The sequence below is a fragment of the Stegostoma tigrinum genome, chromosome 2 (genome assembly GCF_030684315.1).
Source record: "Stegostoma tigrinum isolate sSteTig4 chromosome 2, sSteTig4.hap1, whole genome shotgun sequence".
Classification (NCBI taxonomy): domain Eukaryota; kingdom Metazoa; phylum Chordata; class Chondrichthyes; order Orectolobiformes; family Stegostomatidae; genus Stegostoma; species Stegostoma tigrinum.
In genome coordinates this window covers 146493298-146516879 of record NC_081355.1, presented here as the reverse complement: position 1 = coordinate 146516879, position 23582 = coordinate 146493298, and the positions used below count along the sequence as shown (strand labels likewise).

The 23582-nt window shown below is 44.4% G+C and overlaps 1 protein-coding gene across 6 annotated transcripts in view; it reads right to left on the bottom strand.

Moving 5' to 3' along the window:
* prkag2a (protein kinase, AMP-activated, gamma 2 non-catalytic subunit a) overlaps positions 1-23582 on the bottom strand; it is a 447918-nt gene that overhangs the window by 318467 nt on the left and 105869 nt on the right. Inside the window, exon 1 of one of the 6 annotated variants that reach the window (XM_048551445.2) lies at positions 7693-7710. The exons of the other annotated variants lie outside the window; for them this stretch is intronic. Coding sequence (XP_048407402.1) covers positions 7693-7695 — 3 coding nt within the window. The 5' untranslated portion in view covers positions 7696-7710. Of the gene's footprint in view, positions 1-7692; positions 7711-23582 lie in introns of those variants that run through there. 6 annotated transcript variants of the gene reach the window in all.

Sequence of the window (23582 nt, the reverse complement as noted above, 5' to 3'; positions counted from 1 at the left end):
CTCCAGGGTTTGAGGTGTCTGTTGTACACAGTTGGTGTTTCTGACGAAGCCAGGAGAGTGCTCTGTAAACTGTGAACTTGCTCCTGAGTTTGGCTCCAAAACATTCGGTTCCTACAGCATCCGAATGCTACACTGGTGCACCAAAGTCAATAATGGATCTCATCGTCAATGTCTAACCACACCAAGAGGAGGCTCACGGTCTATGGGAAAATGAGAGAACTATACAGTAAATGGAAAAGTCTTGGGGGAAACTGATGTACAGAGAGATCTGGGTGTTCAGGTCCATTGTTCCCTGAAGGTGGCAACGCAGGTCAATAGAGTGGTCAAGAAGGCATACGGCATGCTTTCCTTCATCGGACGGGGTATTGAGTACAAGAGTTGGCAGGTCATGTTGCAGTTGTATAAGACTTTGGTTTGGCCACATTTGGAGTACTGCGTACAGTTCTGGTCACCACATTACCAAAAGGATGTGGATGCTTTGGAGAGGGTGCAGAGGAGGTTCACCAGGATGTTGCCTGGTAGGGAGGGTGCTAACTATGAAGAAAGGTTGAGTAAATGAGGATTATTTTCATTAGAAAGACGGAGATTGAGGGGGGACCTGATTGAGGTCTGCAAAGTCATGAGGGGTATAGACAGGGTGGATAGGAAGAAGCTTTTTTCCAGATTGGGGACTCAATTAGTAGGGGTCATGAGTTCAAAGTGAGAGGAGAAAAGTTTAAGGGAGATATGCGTGGAAAGTTCTTTACGCAGAGGGTGGTGGGCGCCTGGACACGTTGCCAGTGGAGGCGGTAGACGCAGACACGATAGTGTCTTTTAAGATGTATCTGGACAGGTACATGAATGGGGAGGGAGCAAAGGGATGCAGACGCTTAGAAAATAGGTGACAGCTTTAGACAGACCATCTCAATCGGCGCAGGCTCGGAGGGCCGAAGGGCCTGTTCCTGTGCTGTAATTTTCTTTGTTCTTTCTTTGATCCACATTGTCCATGGGGCTCACTGTGGATTTTGATGGTCAGGAGGTTGTCAATGTTGTGTGGTCTTGATGAGAAACTTTGTTTCTGGGCCAATTCTCTCATACGCCTGGGCAAATGAATCAACGATGGTTTGTAACTCGGACTCAGTCTGTGCACACGCATACTGAAGCTTGGTGACAAAAGTTGGGGGGTGGGGCCCTTGGTTCTGGTGTGGAGGTGAAGTTTAAACAGTTTCCCACGCATCCTATAGGTTTGCTCTACTCCAGAACTAGAATAAACAAAGTAATCTAAATTGAAACCGCTGCTTTATCTAAAATCAGAGGCAGGTGCCAAGGAACTTGTATCTCTTGTTGGAGATTAGCACTTGTTTGGTAAAGGTTGCACAGATTGGAAGTGAAAGGGTTGCCCGCAGCCACCAAGCTTGGAATGACAATGACAACAAATTCAGGAATACATAAATGAACCATATTTTTGAAGTTGCAAAAAGGAAATAGATCAAAGGCTGGAAGATGCACTCTCTCCCGCTCTCCACATCCTTCTCGTCATCTTGAAAGCCAATGCCAGTGGTAGAAGAAATTTTAGAAAAGCTTATTTACCAAAAGCTTAGAGGTTGTAGAAATTTTGCTGCTGCTGAGGATACAAGATATCATTCAAACAGTTGTTAATCTCAGGCTCAACTCTAGACATATGCAAGGAATCTAAAATATTCTCTTATATCAAACTGACTACTTGTGTTTCTGTGTGTGTTCAATGACATGTTTGATTAATTTTCTCTAGGTTAGTAAATTAGAAAATTCCTCTTTCTTTCAGTCATGAAATCCTGTGCACGTTAATATTGCTCAACGTTCCTCCTTAAATTTTGGCAAGTATGACATTTTAATTCAAGTGTGATATCAAAGTGTGTACTAAATTCTCTGCTGTAGCCAGCTAAGGGGCTTTCGAAATCAGGAGCTGGATCACCCTTTCTCACTTGGTTGTATCAGATACTGAACAATCATAAAGTTCGAGGTAAAATGTCAATCAAATCTCATTGAGGGTTATGCTAGCAGTTAGGGCCTCCTGCTGAGTCTTATTACGTTATAATTAACACCAATCTCACATTTCAGTTCTCAGATTTACAGTTGACATAAAAGATATCAGATAATATCATGAAATCTCCAGTAACGACATAGCTGATGCAAACTGCTTACCTGGATCAGGTATCAAGTTACCAAACTGTCTAGCGGGGAATTCAGTCCCTTTGATACAGTGACCAACACATTCACGGTTGAATTTGCAACATGGATCCTATTCTGTACTGAGGAGTTCTTCAAATCACATCATGTAAAAATACTGATACCAATTATAACATCTGACATGCCTGCCTCATGATATACACCATCACAAATCTGTGGGGATCACTTGCGGGGAGATTCCCATTTCTGATTTTAAAGTGAGTAAAGTAGAAAATGGACACAAGAAGTTTCAAAGTGAAACAGAGTATTCAGAGCATGTGATGTAAACTTCCATCTAGGAAGGCTGGGCTGTGGTAATCAACTTGGCTAAACTTCACTGGGTGGGCTCTGGGGCTCCCTTTAATACCGCGCTGTTTTCTTCAGAATTCTGAAGGAAGGTCACTACACCCAAAACGCTAATGGTGTTTTCTCTCCACAAAGCATACCATATCGGTGGATAATAAAATGTGAGGCTGGATGAACACAGCAGGCCAAGCAGCATCTCAGGAGCACAAAAGCTGACATTTCGGGCCTAGACCCTTCAAGGGTCTAGGCCCGAAACGTCAGCTTTTGTGCTCCTGAGATGCTGCTTGGCCTGCTGTGTTCATCCAGCCTCACACTTTATTATCTTGGAATCTCCAGCATCTGCAGTTCCCATTATCTCCCATATCGGTGGAGTTCTTCCAGCAACTTGCTGCCGAGTTCTTCCAGCAATTTTTAGTTTTGGTTGTTTCATACTTCCAGCGTCCTCTATTCTTTTTTTTTAACAAGTGTTTCCCCTGAAATCTGACCCCCTCCACCCCAGTCAGGTGTACCTGCGATGTTTTTCTTTTAAGAGATCAGTTTTTGGAAAGCCTGGCCTCCTGTGGAGAAGCTATGTCAATGGTCAGCCTGGCACGTTTCATGCTGATCGTGCCTAACTGGTCCTCATTATCACCGACTGCAAGTCATTGCTTAATTCTGTGGATTCGATCCTGACATTCCAGTTTGCCAACTGCGGAGTCGTTAGCTTCTTTCATTGTTTGCTTGGATTGAGTGCATCTGCTGAGCAATGATTCTAATCTCAAAGTATCCACTCATGCAGGAGGACTGTGGACGGTCAGCACCTTGCTAGTCAGGAGCTGGTCAACAGAAAGTGGGCAGTGGCTGACCAGTGGCTCATCCCTCCCACTGTCAGGAACAGCTTCGCAACTCTATCACTCGGAGCTGGTGTCGCCCATGTTATGATAATATTCTACCAAGCATAGGCTGGGGAGAATTTACGGAGACCTTAGGTATCTGATAATCAGGGAACCCCCTGATCACTGCAGGGTTGAATCCACAGGAATATAAAGTGTTAACTGGCTGCAGGAGTAGTCAGAAAGACGGCATCAGTCTCCCTTTGGCTCCACTCCAGGTCTGTTGTCAGGATTTATTACCTTGTCCTTCAACTCTCCCAAGGTTTCAACAAGGCATCAGAGCTATTTATCTGCTGCTGGGAGTTTGGATCACAAGTGCTAAGGTCTGCCCATGCTGGTGGGCCTGTCTGTCTGGGGATCAAACTCTCTCAGAGCTTCTCCAGATCTTCAGTCTGGGTCCACAAGTCCAAAAGGTTGCTCAATCTGCTCAAAGTTCTGGATGTGAGTTTGCTCGCTGAGCTGGAAGGTTAGTTTTCAGACGTTTCGTCACCATTCTAGGTAACATCATCAGTGAGCCTCCGACGAAGCGCTGGTGTTATGTCCCGCTTTCTATTTATCTGGTTAGGTTTCCTTGGGTTGGTGATGTCATTTCCTGCGTTCTCAAAACTCACTGCTCAAAGTCTTTCCCATTTAGCGCAGTGATAGTCTCCATCATGTTGTGTGGCACTATCATCAATGCGTAGGCATCAGTTGGTCTCCACAAGGACTGTGTGGTGGTCGCTCACACAGATACGGTCATAGGCAAGTGCATTTGCAACTAATAGACTGGGTGAGGATGAGGTTGAGTATGCTTTTCCATCTTGTTGGTTCTTTACCACCTGCTGCTCCAATTTATCACCTTTAGGACCTGATCAGCTCAGTCAGTAGTGCTCCTGCTGCTGAGCCACTCCTGGTGGTGGACATTGAAATACCCCAGTCAGAGTACATTTTGTACCCCTGCCACCCTTAGTGCTTCCTCCAAGAGTTGTTCAACATGTAGGAGTACTGATTCAATCAGCCAAGGTGGGGCATGCTATGTGGTAATCAGCAGGTTTCCTCTCACATTTCAACTGATGCCATGGTGTTCATTTCATGGTACCAGGAATCAACGGTGAGGACTCCCAGGGCAATACCCTCCCGACTGTATACCACTGTGCTGGCAGCTCTGCTGGACCTGTCCTGTCGGTGAGATTGGACATCGCCAGGGATGGTGATAGTGATGTCGAGGACATTGTCTAGAAGGTATGATTCCAGGAGTATGATTATGTCAGGCTGTTGGTCGACTAGTCCAGGGGACAGGTCTCCCAGTTGTGGCACAAGCCCCTAGAAGTTGGTGAGGAGGACTGCAGAGTTGACAAAGCTGTTTCCGTCATTGTTGTTTCCATTGCCTAGGTCAATGCAAGATGGTCTGTCCAATTTCACTCCTTTTTTGTTAAGACCTTCTAAGCAGTTTGATACAACCGAGTGGCTTGTTCAGAGTCAACCACATTTTTGTGTGTCTGGAGGCACTTGTAGGCCAGACCAGGTAGTCATGGCAAATTTCCTTCCCTGAAAGGGCATTAGTAAACCAGGTAGATTTTTGCAATTGTTTCATTGTCATTAGACTTTTACTTCTTGTTTTTTTTTAAAGTCAAAGAGTCACACAGAAATAAACTTTGACTTGATAGAGGTGTACAAAATGATCAGAGGTATAGATAGAGTAGACAGCCAGAGACTCTTTCCTGGGGTGGAGGTAGCTAAAACAAGGGGACATAGTCTTAAAGTGAGTGAAGATAGATATAGGGAAGACATCAGAGGTAGGTTCTGTACTCAGAGAGTGGTCGGGGCGGGGAATGCATGGCCGGAGAGGGTAGTGGGGTCGGCCTCATTAGGGGCATTTAAGTTGCTATTAGATAGGCTTATGGATGATAGTCTAAGGTAGGGGTGGAGGTTAGATAGACCTTAGGTTTAGGGTAAAAGTTTGGCACAACATCGTGGGCTGAAGGGCCTGTACTGTGCTGTACAGTTCTATGTTCTATGCTCTAAACCCTTGCATCTAACCAGTCCATGCTGACCATGATCCCAAGCTAAACTAGCCCCACCTGCCTGTATAATAGGATAACAAAGTGTGAAGCTGGATGAACACAGCAGGCCAAGCAGCATCTCAGGAGCAGACAGCTCTGATGAAGGGTCTAGGCCCGAAACGTCAGCTTTTGTGCTCCTGAGATGCTGCTTGGCCTGTGTTCATCCAGCTCCACACTTTGTTGTCTTGGATTCTCCAGCATCTGCAGTTCCCATTATCACCTGCCTGCACTTGGCCCATATCCCTCCAAACATTTCTTATTCATGAACAAAACCAAAGTTTCTGGAAAAGCTTAGCAAGTCTGGCAGCATCTGTGAAGGAGAAAACAGAGTGAACAGTTCGGGTCCAGTGACCCTTCCTCAGAATCCGACACTGGACCCAAAACATTAACTCTGTTTTTTCCTCCATAGATGCTGCCAGACCTGCTGAGCTGAGCTTTTCCAGCAACTTTGTTTTTGTTCCTGATTTACAGGACCCGCAGTTCTTTTGGTTTTTATTTCTTATTCATGTACTTATCCAAATGTCTGTTAAACACTGTAACTATCCCTGCATCCACCGCTTCCTCAGGAAGTTCATCTGCCACACAAGCCACTCTGTGTAAAAAAATTTAGTAACATAAGCCAAATTTCTCCATTTGCCTTAAATCGGATTTGATCCCATGTCTTACAGCTCTGCATGGAACTCGGGACTACTAGACTAACACCACCACCATTGCCAATGCTACCCCATCCCACTTTAAAAAGCCTGCATAATATAAAGCCCTTCATTAGCTTACCTACTTTGTTTCTATTGGTGGGGGAGGGGAAGAGAGAAGAATCCAGCTAGTGATCCGTGAATGTTGAAATGAACTAGTCAGCACTTGCCACTCCTCCACGTAGGCACAAGGCACATGGAGTCACTTTTCCCATTTTTGCAGAAGAATCAATACAAAAGTCAACACCCACTGATTTCAACAAATAGTCTAAACCACAGAAAAGAAATAAGAACGGCACACACTTCCTGGCACCCCGACAACAAGTTACCTGTTTCACAAGTTAGTTGCTATCTAAACACGTGAGCGCGTGACACACACACACACACACACACACACACACACACACACACACACACACACACACAATCTAAACCTTGTTGAATTTGTAAGTCAGGAAGTCCACACGGTTTGAGGGAATACTGTGACCAACAATGGAGTAAAAGAATACTGCAACAAACTGAGTCAGAGTAATACAGCATGGAAACAGGCCCTTTGTCTCAAACAGGTCCATGCTGACCACGCTGCCCACTCATCTAGTTCCAACTGCCTGCATTTGGTCTTTATCCCCCGAAACCCCTCCCATCCTGTGGAACCATCCAGATGACTTTTAAACATTGCTATTGTACCTGCCTCAACCATTTTCTCTGGCAGCCTGTTCCATATTTGCACCACTCTCTGCGTCAAGAAGTTGCTCCTACTTAAATGTCTCCCCTCTCACCTTAAACCTAGGCCCCCTAGTTTTCAATTCCCCATCCCTGGGAAAAAAGACTGCTGGAGAGAGAAAAACGGTGAGCCTTATCAAAGATCAATACAATAGTCTTTAACATCAATATCACATTTGAACTCATTTCCCTAAGCAGATGTTTATGTTTCAGCGGCCCATTCATCGGGTGAATGATTAACATTGTGGTTTTGATTCATCCGAGGAGAAAGCAAGGAGGAAATCAACCTTCCAATGAATGGTCAAGAAGATTTACTTGTCTCACAAACCACAATACATACAACAAAAAAACAAGCATTCAGAGGGTGTGCAGAAAAACAGCAAAATCCTGTTGACAGCCTCAGTGCACACCTCAATAATTTCAGATAGCAACTGGGGAGCAAGCCACACCGCAGCCAGGTAGGCATAGAATGCCCAACCCATTTTGTCTCAGAAATCTGAAAAAAGTCATGAAATGAACGTCACTTCAAAAGTGAATCGTAAAATGTTGGTAAACGGCTGCCCCTCTTTCATCTTGGCTTGTTTTCAGCAGCAATTAACCATATTGTGCAAGTACCCAGCTCCAGACTGGTTTCAGGATGAGGCACGCAATAATCCTTAAAGACGGTACATTGATCAACAACATTTAACACATTTCTTAAAAAGAAGCACTACATGAGAGTCAGAGCCAAAAATTAATCCATTAATAGAAGCAGCCAACTTGCTACAAATGCTCCCACAGTTCAACTCCTCTGTCTGCTTTTCACATCATCAAACCTCAACCCTTTCCAAAGTTTGGGCAACAATTTTCAAAGTAGTTTAAAGAAAATACCATTTTTCTCTCTTCCCAAGTCCAGAAATTCAGAGACAATTTTCAAACGGCAAAATCCTTCTCTAAAATAGCTGCGCAGTAGGATTCCAAGCATTCCCAGGAACCAAAGGGAGATTGTGTGGGTTACAAGCTGCTCAAGCGTGAGTATCCACTGAACTGAAGTTTGAAAGACAAGTCTGTACCCTTTAAGTAAAAGGGTTCAGCTTTCAAGAAGTGTTCATTACGAAGAATGTCAGTTGCAGATAATCCAACGTTTTACGATATTACTACCTTAATATCGGAACACACAAGAATAAACTTTTACTTCAAAATTAACTGAATTTTTAATATATTTTATTGCAATTCTTAATGTTGAAAAGTGGCATTAAACTCAATTTCATCAACGCACTGTGGGCTGGATCTTACAGGCCACCTCTATCTCCATTTCCCAGTCCTGAAGCAGCAGGTGGGAAGCATCTCACAATCTCAAGCTCTACAGCAATTTAATACCAAGAGCAGCATCAACTGATTTAAGGCAAGAATTTCATTCCTTGTTTGGGAGCAAATCCAAGCTTGGAGAGTTGTAGTAGCTGCTGCTAGTCTGTCAGCCCTTGCTGAGCGGTCCAGTAAACTCCAGAATAAAGGGTTCAAAAGACCACAGGAGGAAAAGTTTAAAGATGGGAATGATTTTGGGATGAGTACTGTTGACGGGGCCCAGGTGGTGACAAAATTAATCATTTTGATACAGGTGTACGTCCCTCAAATGATCTGTCCTGCTTCAGTCTCCATTTCTCTTTTGCTTCCACATGCTTTCGTTTTACTTTCCAGCTGGGAAGTGGTACTGTGCTCCAGACTAATATGAACACAAAAGGCACCACCGTAAGATGCTTTTAGATTGAGGTGTTGGAAAATTGGGGCATATTCTGTAACTCGCACTCACTTCCTGCTGTTTTTATTCATTGGATATGCATGGCTCTGGTTAGGTCAGCATCCAATGCCCATCCCTAAATGCCTTGAAGCTGCTTTCTTGAATCACTGTAGTCACTGGAGTGTTTGTACACACAAACTGCTGTGAGGGTCCTAGGGGTTTCAACCAGCAACATGAAGGAACGGCAACATAGCTCCAAGTCAAGGTGGTTAGTGGCTTGGGGAAGATGGGGGAATTTGTTGTTGGTCTTCCCTCCACTCTCCAAACTCCTCTATCAGTTTCCTCCCTTCGTATCCAGTTGCTCATGACCCTCAAAGCAAACTCAGTTGTTTTTTACAGTTTCTTTTTAAAACAGGGGAAGAAAAGCGTTTGGCAAGTTAAAACATAGAGCATAGAACATTACAGCACAGTACAGGCCTTTCGGCCCTCGATGTTGTGCCGACCTGTCATACCGATCTCAAGCCCATCTAACCTACACTATTCCATGTACGTCCATATGCTTATCCAATGACGACTTAAATGTACCTAAAGTTGGCGAATCTACTACCGTTGCAGGCAAAGTGTGCCATTCCCTTACTACTCTGAGTAAAGAAACCACCTCTGACATCTGTCCTATATCTTTCACCCCTCAATTTAAAGCTATGCCCCCTCGTGCTCGCCGTCACCATCCTAGGAAAAAGGTTCTCCCTATCCACCCTATCTAACCCTCTGATTATTTTATATGTTTCAATTAAGTCATCTCTCAACCTTCTTCTCTCTAATGAAAACAGCCTCAAGTCCCTCAGCCTTTCCTCGTAAGACCTTCCCTCCATACCAGGCAACATCCTAGTTAATCTCCTCTGCACCCTTTCCAAAGCTTCCACATCCTTCTTCTAATGCAGTGACCAGAACTGTACACAATACTCCAAGTGCGGCCGCACCAGAGTTCCGTACAGCTTCATTATAACCTCTTGGTTCTGGAACTCGATCCCTCTATTAATAAAAGCTAAAACACTGTATGCCTTCTTAATAGCCCTGTCAACCTGGGTGGCAACTTTCAAGGATCTGTGTACATGGACACCGAGATCTCTCTGCTCAGCTACACTGCTAAGAATCTTACCAATAGCCCAGTACTTTGTCTTCCGGTTACTCCTACAAAAGTACATCACCTCACACTTGTCTGCATTAAACTCCCATTTGCCACCTCTCAGCCCAGCTCTGCAGCTTATCTATGTTTCTCTGCAACCTACAACATCCTTCGTCACTATCCACAACTCCACCAACCTTAGTGTCGTCTGCAAATTTACTAACCCATCCTTCTACGCCCTCATCCAGGTCATTTATAAAAATGACAAACAGCAGTGGACCCAACACCGACTCTTGCAGTACACCACTAGTAACTGGTCTCCAGGATGAGCATTTCCCATCAACTACCACCCTCTGTCTTCTTTCAGCAAGCCAATTTTCAATACAAACTGCTATATCTCCCACAATCCCATTCCTCCGCATTTTGTACAATAGCCTATTGTGGGGAACCTTATCGAACGCCTTGCTGAAATCCATATACACCACATCAACCGGTTTACTCTCATCTAACTGTTTGGTCACCTTCTCAAAGAACTCAATAAGGTTTGTGAGGCATGACCTTCCCTTCACAAAACCGTGCTGACTATCCCTAATCAATTTATTCTTTTCTAGATGATTAGAAATCCTATCCCTTATAACCTTTTCCAACACTTTACCAACAACTGAGGTAAGGCTCACTGGTCTATAATTACTAGGGTTGTCTCTACTCCCCTTCTTGAGCAGGGGAACCACATTTGCTATCCTCCAGTCATCTGGCACTATTCCCGTAGACAATGACGATTTAAAGATCAATGCCAAAGGCTCGGCAATCTCCTCCCTGGCTTCCCAGAGGATCCTAGGATAAATCCCATCCGGCAAAGGGGACTTATCTATCTTCACCCTCTGAAGGATTTCTAATACCTCTTCCTTGTGAACCTCAATCCCACCTAGTCTAGTAGCCTGTATCTCAGTATTCTCCTCGACAACATTGTCGTTTTCTAGAGTGAATACTGTTGAAAAATATTCATTTAGCGCTTCCCCTATCTCATCTGACTCCACACACAACTTACCACTACTATCCTTGATTGGCCCTAATCTTACTTTCGTCATTCTTTTATTCCTTAAATACCTACAGAAAGCCTTAGGGTTTACCCTGATCCTATCCGCCAACAACTTCTCATGTCTCCTCCTGGCTCTTCTGAGCTCTCTCTTTAGGTCTTTTCTGGCTACCTCCTAGCCCTCACATCTCATCCTAACATAAACCTTCTTCTTCCTCTTGACCAGAGATTCCACCTCCTTCGTAAACCACGGCTCCCACACTCTACAGCTTCCTCCCTGCCTGACAGGTACATACTTATCGAGGACACACAGGAGCTTTTCCTTGAATAAGCTCCACATTTCTAATGTGCCCATCCCCTGCAGTTTCCTTCCCCATCCTATGCTCCCTAAATCTTGCCTAATCTCATCGTAATTGTCTTTCCCCCAGCTATAACTCTTGCCCAGTAGTATACACCTATCCCTTTCCATCACTAAAGTAAACATAACAGAATTGTGATCGCTATCACCAAAGTGCTCACCTACTTCCAAATCTAACACCTGGCCGGGCTCATTACCCAGTACCAAATCTAATGTGGCTTCGCCCCTTGTTGGCCTGTCTACATACTGTATCAGGAAGCTCTCCTGCACACACTAGACAAAAACTGACCCATCTATAGTACTCGAACTATAGTGTTCCCAGGCAATATTTGGAAAGTTGAAGGCCCCATGACAACTACCCTGTCTCTCTCACTCCTATCGAGAATCATCTTTGCTATCCTTTCCTCTACATCTCTGGAACTATTCGGAGGCCTATAGAAAACTCCCAACAGGGTGACCTCTTCTTTCCTGTTTCTAACCTCAGCCCATACTACTTCAGTTGACGAGTCGCCAAACATCCTTTCCGCAACTGTAATACTGTCCTTGACCAACAATGCCACACCTCCGCCCCTTTTACCATCTTCTCTGTTCTTACTGAAACATCTAAATCCTGGAACCTGCAACAACCATTCCTGTCCCTGCTCTATCCATGTCTCCGAAATGGCCACAACATCGAAGTCCCAGGTACTAACCCATGCTGCAAGTTCACCCACCTTATTCCAGACGCTCCTGGCATTGAAGTAGACACACTTCAAACCAACTTCTTGCTTGCCGGTGCCATCTTGCTTCCCTGAAACTTTATTTCGGACCACCCTACTCTCAACTTTTTCTATAGATGAACTACAATTTTGGTTCCCATCCTCCTGCTGAATTAGTTTAAACCCACCCGAACAGCCTTAGCAAATTTCCCCCCCAGGATATCGGTACCCCTCTGGTTCAGGTGAAGACCATCTTGCTTGTAGAGGTCCCACCTACCCCAGAAAGAGCCCCAATTATACAAGAATCCAAAACCCTCCCTCCTGCACCATCCTTGTAGCCACGTGTTCAACTCCTCTCTCTCCCTATTCCTCGCCTCACTAGCACATGGCACGGGCAACAAACCAGAGACAACAACTCTGTTTGTCCTAGCTCTCAGCTTCCATCCTAGCTCCCTGAATTTCTGCCTTAAATCCCCATCTCTCTTCCTACCTATGTCGTTTGTGCCAATGTGGACCACGACTTGGGGCTGCTCCCCCTCCCCCTTAAGGATCCCAAAAACACAAATCAGAGACATCACGCACCCTGGCACCTGGGAGGCAACACACCAACCGTGAGTCTCCCTCATCCCCACAGAACCTCCTATCTGTCCCCCTAACTATGGAGTCCCCAGTGACTAATGCTTTGCTCCATTTGACAAATGCACAATAAATGGAAATCGAGTAGATCAGGCAAGACGTTCATGCTAATGCTAGATTTTTAACAAAGATTAACGCAACATCAAAAGATACGTACAATTATATAATCAGATACTAATATTATCCCAAGCTTTCAATCGTGTAGCATGCACTTTCTGCAGGTAATTTCTACAAACGTTGTGTTTGCCTGTTTGCAATTTAACAAAAAAAGCTCATTACTAACTGAAGACACAAGACACTAACTTAAATCTGTATTAAAAGCTTTCATATCTTACTCCGAGTCAAGTGTCGGAAAATAACATTTTCTTCTATTCTAACTGTCAAAGCAACCATCAGATTAAATTACACATTTTCAAGTTCAGTAACTACAGTTAGAGTAGGCAAGGTGGGAAGAAGTTATTGCCAGAACCATGCCACGTCAGAAATGTATGTTTCTGGAAAAGGTCAATTCAACTGAATTGAAATCTTCCCTGTCAGTCTGGGCTCAGGCAGCGCTATTGTGTTCAAGTCATAAAGTTGCAGGTTCAAGTCTCATTCCAGGCCAAAATTATCACGGTTAACCGAGGGAAGGCTACATTCTTTGGGCTTTCAATTGTCATCACAATTAAAAAGCTGGACCATGGATCTAGTTCTTCCTCCATTTACTAACTGATGCCAGACATTCTTTGGCCGAAACAAGGCTAAGTAGACAACCGCTATTTTCAAGACTTCAAATTCCTCAGCCAGAACAAAACATGGATTGACCTTCATCAAGTATCTGAAGAAATAAGTACATGTCATGCCAAGCCAAAAATTCCAAAATCATTCAATATTACAAATTTTTACTATGCTTATACACTGAGTCCTGCATGCAGTACAAATCATTGGCACCAGTTTAGTTGACATTCCTCTTGTATTTACAAGGGGAGAAGTGAAAAACTTAAACTGCCACCTGTTACTAATTAAACAGGTTCATCACTTCACAAAACTGCCACCACTCTAGATATGGACCCACAAACCTCAGGAGGAAAGATTTTTCTACTTGCAATTAAGACCAGAATCAAGGGCTGCAAATAAAATAGTCACTAATAAATCCAGCAAAGAACTAAGAAGTTTCTCTCGCCAGACAATGTGGAATATACACCAGGAGTAATTGAGACGAACAGTGTAGGCTGTGTGGAGAAGTTTGAGACCAATGCACTGGCAGCATTGGGGAATGTGTACATTGAAAGAAGTTCCACACAGGGCACAAACCCTGCAATGACCTGTTGGGTAAAACGGTAATTGTAAATAATTTGCAATCACGTACAGTCATTTCGCAACCACAAGACATTTCAAATGAGCTTTATAGCCAATGAAGTACTGAACTACTCAAGCAGCCAATTTGAAAAAAGGTACCACAAACAGCAACTAAATAAGTGAAAACCAAAAGAACTGTGGATGCTTTAAATCAGGAACAAAAACACAGTTGCTGGAAAAGCTCAGCAGGTCTGGCAGCATCTGTGAAGGAGAAAACAAAGTTAACGTTTCGGGTCTGGTGACCCTTCCTCAGAACCCTAAATAAGTGGTTGGGTAATTACCACTTGGCAGATCAGAGACAGCTACACTGTACTTCCAGGGTATGTTGTGAACCTTTTACATCTACTTAAAGGAGGCAAACACCAGGCCTCACAGCAATCTTTGGGTCATAACTGATCTAGGTCTCATTTGATTTGATTTTGATTTCTTGAAACGTGTACCAAGATACAACGAAAAGCTTTGTTTATGGACAGTACAGGCAGATCACTGCAAGCAAGGGATGTACAGATCAAAAAGATTTAGGATTATACAGGTTACATTATTTGAGGCTACAGTCCATTCAACAGTCTGATAGAGGCCAGAAAGAAGCTGTTCCTGAACCTTCTTGTGCATGTGTTCAGGGTGTTGTATCTTCTGCCTACTGGAAGAGGTCGTAGGAGGTCACTATCGGGGTGCGATGGTACTTGATGATGTTGGCTGCCTTTCTGTGGCAGTGAGCCGTGTAAATGGAGTCCATGGATGGAAGGTTGGATTCCATGATAGTCTGTGCTGTGCACACCCCCTTCTGTAGTTTCTTACGGTCCCGGGTAAAGCAGTTCCCATCCCAAGCTGTTGTGCACCTGGACAGTGTGCTTTCAATGGTGCTTCTGTATAAGTTGGTGAGGGACCTTATGGACGGGCCACATTTCCTGAGAAAGAAGAGGCATTTTTGTGTCTTCTTGACTGTCGCATCTATGTGGAAAGTCCAGGACGGGGTTGTCAGTTATCATCACTCTGAGGAACTTGATGCTCTTCACTCTCTCAACCTCAGTTCTGTTGATGCGGATGGGGGTGTGTTCTCCACCTTTCATTCTGAAGGCAATGACTGGGTTTCCAACCACATTTTCACACCATCACTAAGAATAAATAACATCACATGATTCTTGCCTGTACAGCTGGCCTACAGCTTCAAAGGATTTGTTCCCAAGGTGTGCAATAACAACGTCTCCAAACAAGGTGACTAGAAAATATAAAAACCGAACGAACTGCAGATGCTGTACATCAGGAACAAAAACAGAAGTTGCGGGAAAAGCTCAACAGGTCTGGTTGAATCTGTGAAGAAAAAAATCAGAGATAATCTTTCAGGTCCAGTGACTAAGGAAGGGTCACCAGATTAGAAACATTAACTCTTGAGTTTTTACTTCACAGATGCTGCCAGACTTGCTGAGCTTTTCCCACAACTTCCATTTTTGTGACTCGTTTCCCACCCCCTTGCAAAAAAAAAGGACAAGGCATTTGTAGTCAAATAGCGTGTTTTTTGGGGTTCAACATGGCAAAAGACTTGGGACCAGCTATCCTTAAACTTCTGTTGGGGTCACATCTTCTGTTGCTAACACACAGGAGTATCATATAACAGCAGAGAACACAAGGAAAGCAGCCACTGAGTCAAACAGCATGGAAACAGACGCTTCGATCCAACCAGTCCACACCGACCTTGTTCCCAAACTAAACGAGTCGCACCTGCCTGCATTTGGCCCATATCCCTCAAACCTCTCCTGTTCACATACTTATCTTCTAAATGTTGTAACTGTGCCAGCATCTACCACTTCCTCTAGCAGTTCATTCCACACACAAACCACACTGTGCATGAAAAAGTTGCCCCCATGTCCTTTTGAAAACTTTCTCCTCTCACCTTAAAAATATGCCCCCTAGGTTTGAAGAACCCACCCCATGGAAAAGACCTGCTGGTGACTTGTTCTAACATCTCCTTATTGGCTCAGTGTCCCAATTTTGATTGAAAAACAAAATTGTGTGCTTACACTACTGTAAAATAAAATTTAAGTTTATGTAGTTGACTGAAAGGACATCAGTGCAAGTTTAGTCTACAAACCACTGCAATAATAAGTCATGTAATATATACTTTTGTCATTTTGTTGTGATCGATTGATTGTCTCTCGGATGTATTTTTCACTGCAGCCTATTATGCACAGTGCTAAATGGAATTTGCCAGGCTGGTGAAATGTGCAATGATGTTGTCAGTTTGAAAACCAATTAAATAAAAATCCGAAAGCTCCAGCCATGGAATAAAAAGTCACTTTAGTTTCACAAGGATCTATAACTGCAATATTCGCTAAGTAGGTCTCACTGTGTAATCCAACAGGAAGAGAAAAATCGCTAGAGAAACTCAGCAGGTCTAGCAGCATCTGTGGAAAGCCAGCAGAGCTAACATTTCAAGTCTGGTGGCATTTCAACTCTTCATCAAAACTGCCAGCATGGAGGACAACGTGGTATTTAAGGTGAAGACTGGTGTGTGCATGCGTGTGGGGGCTGCACCTATTTCTTCAGGCAAGATTCCTCTCTCCATCCTACACACTGTGTCACCCACCTCCAACACTATCCTTCCACCTGAACCCCCCCCCCCCCCCAGGCCTTTTACCTGCACTCAAGCAGCTCAATACAAACAGCTGACATGACACAAGTTACTTTAGATTCAAATGGGCAAGGGGGCCGTAGAAATTATCTCCCTCTGAACTGCTTCCACTGCGTGCTCTCAGATCCAACCGTGCCTTTGTGATCAAACCAGATGCCAAGGGTGGTGCTGTTGTTATTATAACTTCTGCATTATGAAGGCTGACTACTAGATCTCAAACACCTCCTCCTTGCTCCCATAGGGACCAGATTTAGGCCATTTGACCCATCAAGTCTGCTCAACTATTCAATCATGGCTGATATGTTTCTCAATCCCATTTTCCTGCCTTTCCCCCGTAACCCTTGATCCCCTCACTAATCAACAACCTATCTATCTGTGTCTTAAATACACTCAATGACTTGGACTCCATGCCCTTCTGTGGCAATCCACAGAGTCACCACCCTCAGGCTGAACGAATTCCTCCTCATCTCAGTTCTAAAGTGTCGTCCCTTCACTGTGGCGCTGTGCCATTGGGTCATAATTTCTCCTGCTAGTGGAAATATCTTCTCCATGTCCACTCTGTCCAGGCATCTCAGTATTCCACCAGTTTCAATCAGTTCTCTTCCCTCAACTAGAATCACAGAATCCCGACTGTGGAAAGAGGCCATTCAGCCCATTTAGTCTACACTGACCCTCCGAACAGCATCTAACCCAGTCCCAGCTCCTCTCCCCCTGTACACGTAGTTACCACGGCTAATCCAACTAACCTCCACATCTTTGGACTGTGGGGGAAACCGCAGCACCCGGAGCAAACCCACGCAGACACAGGGAGAATGTGCAAACTCCACACAGACTATTATCTAAGGCTGTAATTGAACCTGGGTCCCTGGAGCTGTGAGGCAACAGTGCTAACTAATGAATCACTATGCCACTCTTCATCCTTCTAAACTCCACTGAAACCAGACTCGGAATCCTCATCCACTCCTGTTATGACAAGTCCTTCACGCCCAGGATCGGTCTTGTGAACCTTCTCTGGACCTCCTCCAAATACCAGCACATCATTCATTGGACATGTGGCCCAAATTGTTCAAAATATTCCAAATGCGGTCTGAATAAAGCCGTACACAGCCACGGCAGTAAACCTCTGTATTCCAGCTCTAACACTGCATTTTCCTTCCTTACTCTCAACTGAACCTGCATGTTAACCTGAACCAGGGCTCCTAAATCCCTTTGTGCTTCAGATGTTGGAGACTTTCCCCATTCAGAAAATGGTCTACACCATTTTATCCCCCAATAGTTACTTGGACTATACACGTCGTCATGCCCTGCTTCCTGTAAAAATTCCATCTCATTTTCCCAATTTCTCCATCTCATCTGTATTGCTGATGCCACCTTCCATAGGGTGCCTGAGAAATATCTGTTTTTTTGGCAAGGGGAGGGGGCAGGCAGCAGATGTAAAGTTTGATCAGGTATAGAAGGAACGCTATGACAGTCCAGTAGGCAGAGAAGAGATGGGCAGGATAAGGTGTGTGGGAAGACCGGAAAGCTAAATTGTCTCTATTTTAAGGCAAGGAGCTTGACTGGTAAGACAGATGAACTTTAGAGCATTTATCAGCACTTACAATATGATATGTTGCAATCACAAAGATATCATCATAGAATCCCTACAGTGTAGCAACTGGCCCTTTGACCCAACCAGTCCACACTGAACTTCAGAGCATCCCACCCAGACCCACCACGCTATAACCCACCTAATCTACACATCCCTGAACACTATGGGCAATTTAGTGTGGCCAATCCACCTAGCCTGCACATCTTGGACTGTGGGAGGAAACTGGAGCACCCAGAAGAAACCCACATTCACACGGGGAGAATGTGCAAACTCCACACAGACAGTCGCCTGAGGGTGGAATCGAACCCTGGTCCCTGGCGCTGTGAGGCAGCAGTGCTAACCATTGAGCCACCATGCCGCCCCATCACCTAACTGATTGACTGTCAGTAACTATACATGCAAGAATGAAGCTACTGAGGATAACCTGTCCTGAGCACCATACTATATGTTATAACACTGTCTGAATAAGAGCTACTCTTTTCCTATTGCCTGGCATAGCACAACATCTTCTCACTGTTCAATGTGGGAACATCCGGCATAAATTGCATCAGGAACAGCCTTCGTGCAATTATGGTTTGAGGACTGAGATATCCCACACAGTTCCTCAGTTTATGACTGGAAGCAGCCTATTGCACAAACATCTTGGTTGAAGGAAGGACAGGACTAGTAGTCAACATTCCACGGTATAGAGAGGTTCAGACTTATAGGGAGAGGGGGAAATAAGAGATTTGGGGACTTGCACTATTGGTAAAGAAAAACATCACTGCAGTAATGAGGGAGGACATACTAGAAGGCTCTTCAAATGAGGCCTCCTGGGTTGAGCTTAGAAATAAAAAAGTAGCGATCATCTTGCTGCGGTTATACTGAGGCCTCCCAACAGTCCAAGGGAGATAGAGAAGCAGATGAGTTGGCAAAACACAAGAAGAGTGAGAGAAACAAGGTTACAGTTATAAGGGATAATAAAATGTGAGGCTGGATGAACACAGCAGGCCAAGCAGCATCTCAGGAGCACAAAAGCTGACGTTTCGGGCCTAGACCCTTCATCAGAGAAGGGTCTAGGCCCGAAACGTCAGCTTTTGTGCTCCTGAGATGCTGCTTGGCCTGCTGTGTTCATCCAGCCTCACATTTTATTATCTTGGAATCTCCAGCATCTGCAGTTCCCATTATCTCTGATACAGTTATAAGGGACTTCAACTCTGCTAACATTAACTGGAATTGCCTGAGTGTGAAAGGAATAGAGAGGGTGGAAGTGTTAAAAGTGCACCCGCAGAGCTTTTTGTGTCACTACGTAGAAAATCCGGCTAGACATGGGGCATTGCTGGACCTAATCTAGAGGACGAAGCTAGTCAAGTGGTTGAAGTTTCAGTGGGCAAGCATTTTGGGGATGGTGACCATAACTCTAAGTTTCAAAGTCATTATGAAAGGGATAAGGATAGTGCAGAAGTTAAGTGCCTGAACTGGGGGAAGGCCGACTTCAATATCATTAGATCGGATCTGGCAAACATATACTGCGCACAGGTCCTTACAAGAAAGTCTGCATTTAGAAAGTGGAAGACATAAAAGTAATATGCTTCACTGGCCAGGCAGCATTTATTGTCAATCCCTAACTGTCCAGAGGGCTGTGGGTCTGGAGTCACATGGAGGCCAGACCAGATAAGGATGGCAGTTTCTTTCCCCGAAGGACATTAGTGAACCAGACAGGTTTTTCCAACAATCAGCTATGGATTTATGGTCATCATTAGATTATTAATTCCAGATATTTTATTGGATTCAAATTCCACCCTCTGCCGTGGTGGGATTTGAATCTGGGTTCCCAGAATGTTATCCAGGTTCAGCGATAATAACACTAGGCTATTACCTTCCCTAAGTATAGTGAGACTTCAGGGTCATTGTGTTCCTCTAAGTATGAGGGTCAAGGGCAACAAGTCCAGAAAATTCTGGTTCAAGGGATATTGAGAGAGTCTGATGAAGAAAAAAAAAGGACATAACATGTACAGTGCATTAAAAACAGGGAGACCCTCTCAAAAGTATACAGAAAGTGTAGGGGGTTTCTTAGAAAAGAAATCAGGAGGGTAGGGAGAGCTGCTAAATACCTTTGGCAAATGGGATCCGGGAAAACCAGGCTTTTTATAAGTATATTAAAGGTAAGAGGATTACCAGGGAAACAGTGTGATCACCTATTGAAAAAAGGGGTGATCTCTGCATAGAGCCAGTGGACATAGGTGAAGCCTTACTATGGGTGGGTACTTACCATCTGGATTCACAGAGGAGAAAGGCATTGCAGCTGTGGATTTCAATTGGGATGGTGAGATTCCAGAACACATTATGATTAATAAGGAGGAGGTATTACTTGTTTTACCAAGCATAAAAGGTGCATAGATCCCCAGGACCGAATGAGATATATCCCAGGCTGCTATGTGAGACAAGAAAGGAGTACATATTTAACACTTTATTGGCCACAGGTGAAGTGCCAGATGACTAGAAGATAACTAATATAATTCCTTTGTTCAAGAAGGGCAGCAGGGGGAGGTCTGGTAATGACAGACTAGTTCATCTGACGAAGGTGGATGACAAAATTATTGGAAAAAGATTCTGAAAGAGGGGAGTAATCAATACTTGGAAAAGTAGGAATTCAGGGAGAGTCAGCATGGGCTTGTTGGAGGGACATCCATCTGACTAATTTTGTTGAGTTTTTTGAAAAGGCAACTAAATACATTGCTTCAGGTGTGCCATTGATATAGACTTCAGTAAGGCTTTTGATAAGGTCCCATATGGGAGGCTGCTCCAAAAAGGTAAGGGCCTATGGGATCAAGGCAGGTTGGCAAACTGGATCCAAAACTGGCTTACAAATAGGAGGCAAAGGGTGATGTGGAAGGGTCATTTTTGTGATTGGAAGCCCACGAGCAGCGGTGTACACAGGAATTAGTGCTGGGACTCTTGCTGTTTGTTATTTACATTAACGACTTAGAGGTGAGTGTAGAATGTACTTGGGCGGCACAGTGGCTCAGTGGTTAGCACTGCTGCCTCACAGCACCAGGAACCCGGGTTCGATTCCATCCTTGGGTGACTGTCCATGTGGAGTTTGCACATTCTTACAGTGTCTGTGTAGGTTTCCTCTGGATGATCCAGTTTCCTCTCTCAGTCCAAAGATGTGCAGGTGGATTGGCCATGCTACATGTGTTCAGTGATGTGTAGATTAGGTGGGTTACTGATGGGGGTGGGGGGTCGTCTGGGTGGGATGCTATAAGGGTCGGCATGGACTGATTGGGCCGAAGGGCCTATTTCCACGCTGTAGGGATTCTATGATTCTAGAAGTTATAATTAGTAAGTTTGCAGATGATATGAAAATTGGTGGTGGCGTTGAGGAGTGGGGAGGTTGGTCTCAGGCTGTAGTCTGATATTAATCTGTTGGTAAATTGGGTAGAGCAATGGCAGATGGAATTTCATTCTGCAACGTGCAAGATGATGCATTTTTGAAGGTGTAATTAGGGAAGGATATATACATTGAATGACTGGTTCCTAGGGAATGCTGAGAAACAAAGGGACCTTGGTGTACAAGTCCATAGATCCCTGAAGGTATCCGCACAGATAGCCACGGTGGTAAAGAAAGCACACAGCTCGCTTGCCTTCATTGGCCGGGGTGTGGAGTATGGGATCAAGAAAGTCTTGTTACAATTTAATGAAACATTGGTTAGGCCACAGATGGAACACCATATGCTGTTCTAGTCACCACACTATCAGAAAGATGTCATTGCATTGGAGAGATTCAGAGGAGATTCATTAGGATGTTGCCTGGGAGGAAAAGTCTTAGTTATGAGGACAGATTAGGCTGGGCTTATTATCCTTAGTATAGAGGAAGCTGACAGGAGATCTGATTGAGGGACATAAAATTATGAGTGGCAGAGACAGAATAGATCGTAAGAATTTCTTCCCCATGGCAGATGTGTCTAAGACCAGAGGGCTTAATTTTAAGGTGAGGAGCAAATGGTGTAGAGGAAATCTGAGTTAACCGGTTTTTTTAATCCAGAGGATGGTAGAAAACTGAACCATGAAAGGGTGGTGGAAGCAGGTGCCCTCACAGCATTTAAGAAGCTTCTGGACAAGCATTTAAAATGCTAGGGCCCAATAGGCTAATGATCAAGTGCAGGTTGGGATTCGTCTGATGTCAGCACAGACATGGTGGCTGAAGGACCTTTTTCTCTCCCACATGACTCCACCATTCCCCACTACCATGTGTGCAGCTCCAACAACACATAAGAAGCTTGACACCACCCAGGACAAAGTAACCCACTTGATTAGCATCAAATTGACAGCGTCCACTCCCTTCACCACCGATCTCAATAGCTGCAGTGCATATTTACAAGATGTACTGCAAAAATTCACTAAAGATCCACAGACAGCACCTTCCAAACCCACGACCACTTCTATTTAGAAGGACAAGGGCAGCAAATACATGGCAACGCCACCAGCTGCAAGTACCCCTCCAAGCCACTCGCCAGTCTGACTTGGAAATATATCGCCGTTCCTGGGTAAAAATCCTGGACCTCTTCCCTAAGGGTGCTGTGGATCAACCTGCAACATACGGAACTGGAGCGATTCGAGAAAGCAGCTCACCACCACCTTCTCAAGGGCAAGTAGGGATGGACAATAAATGTTGGCCCAGACAGCAACACACAGAACTCAGAAGCAATTTTTTTTAAAAAAAGTTCCTATTTTTTAGATATTTTCCAATCAACCTAATCAAAGATTGGTCATCAGACTATTCAGGGGTGTTACAACACACCACTGCATCACGTGGGACTTGAACCTGGGCCTCACGGCTCGGAGGTAGGGTCACTGCATTGCACCACAAGAGCCCTTAGCAAGGTTTATTAAGATATTGTCTAATAAATCTGTTCAGGTATGTTACTGCACATCTCTGGGACACGTCGGACTTGAACCCAGGTCACTTGATCCAGAGACAGGGATGCTACAACTTCACCACAAAAACCCCACCCAGCAAGCAATTTTAATTTGTAAATCACTGAACAACTTAGGCTGAGGAAGAAGATATTTTCTAATCAATGTGTTCAGAGATGCTCCTATGCACCCTTGCAGCAGATGGAACTGGAGTCTGGGCCAACTGACTCAGAGGTAGGGACATTACCAGTACACCACAAGACCCCCTTAGCAAGTTATTTTAACCGGACAGAACTCAATTAGCTTCATGTAGGATTTCCAAATTTGGAAATGGAAGTGAAAGTCGACTTAGGTAGGAATGCATAAATTCAATTCCACATCTGCTGGTAGTACTATGCACCTCCCAATATTCCAGTTAAGTATCATCTTAAAAAAAGGGGAACGACGAAGGGGTAGACAGGTCTGGGCATTTTCAGAGTTTAAGGCAAAAATGGCTGGAGGCATAACAGGGCAAAGGAAACTAAAGCCGAGCAGAATAAATATAGGAAAAGGTGTCGGCCTTTAGGTACTTTGAGCCACCTCTGTTATTGCATACAATCATGGTCGATCAGCTGCCTCAGCTTCAGCATCTTCACATTCCTCAGTTTCCTTTATGTCTAAAAATCTGCCAACCTTGATCTTGGATGCACAATGATTGAGCAAACACAGCCCCTTTCGACCAAATAATTTCAA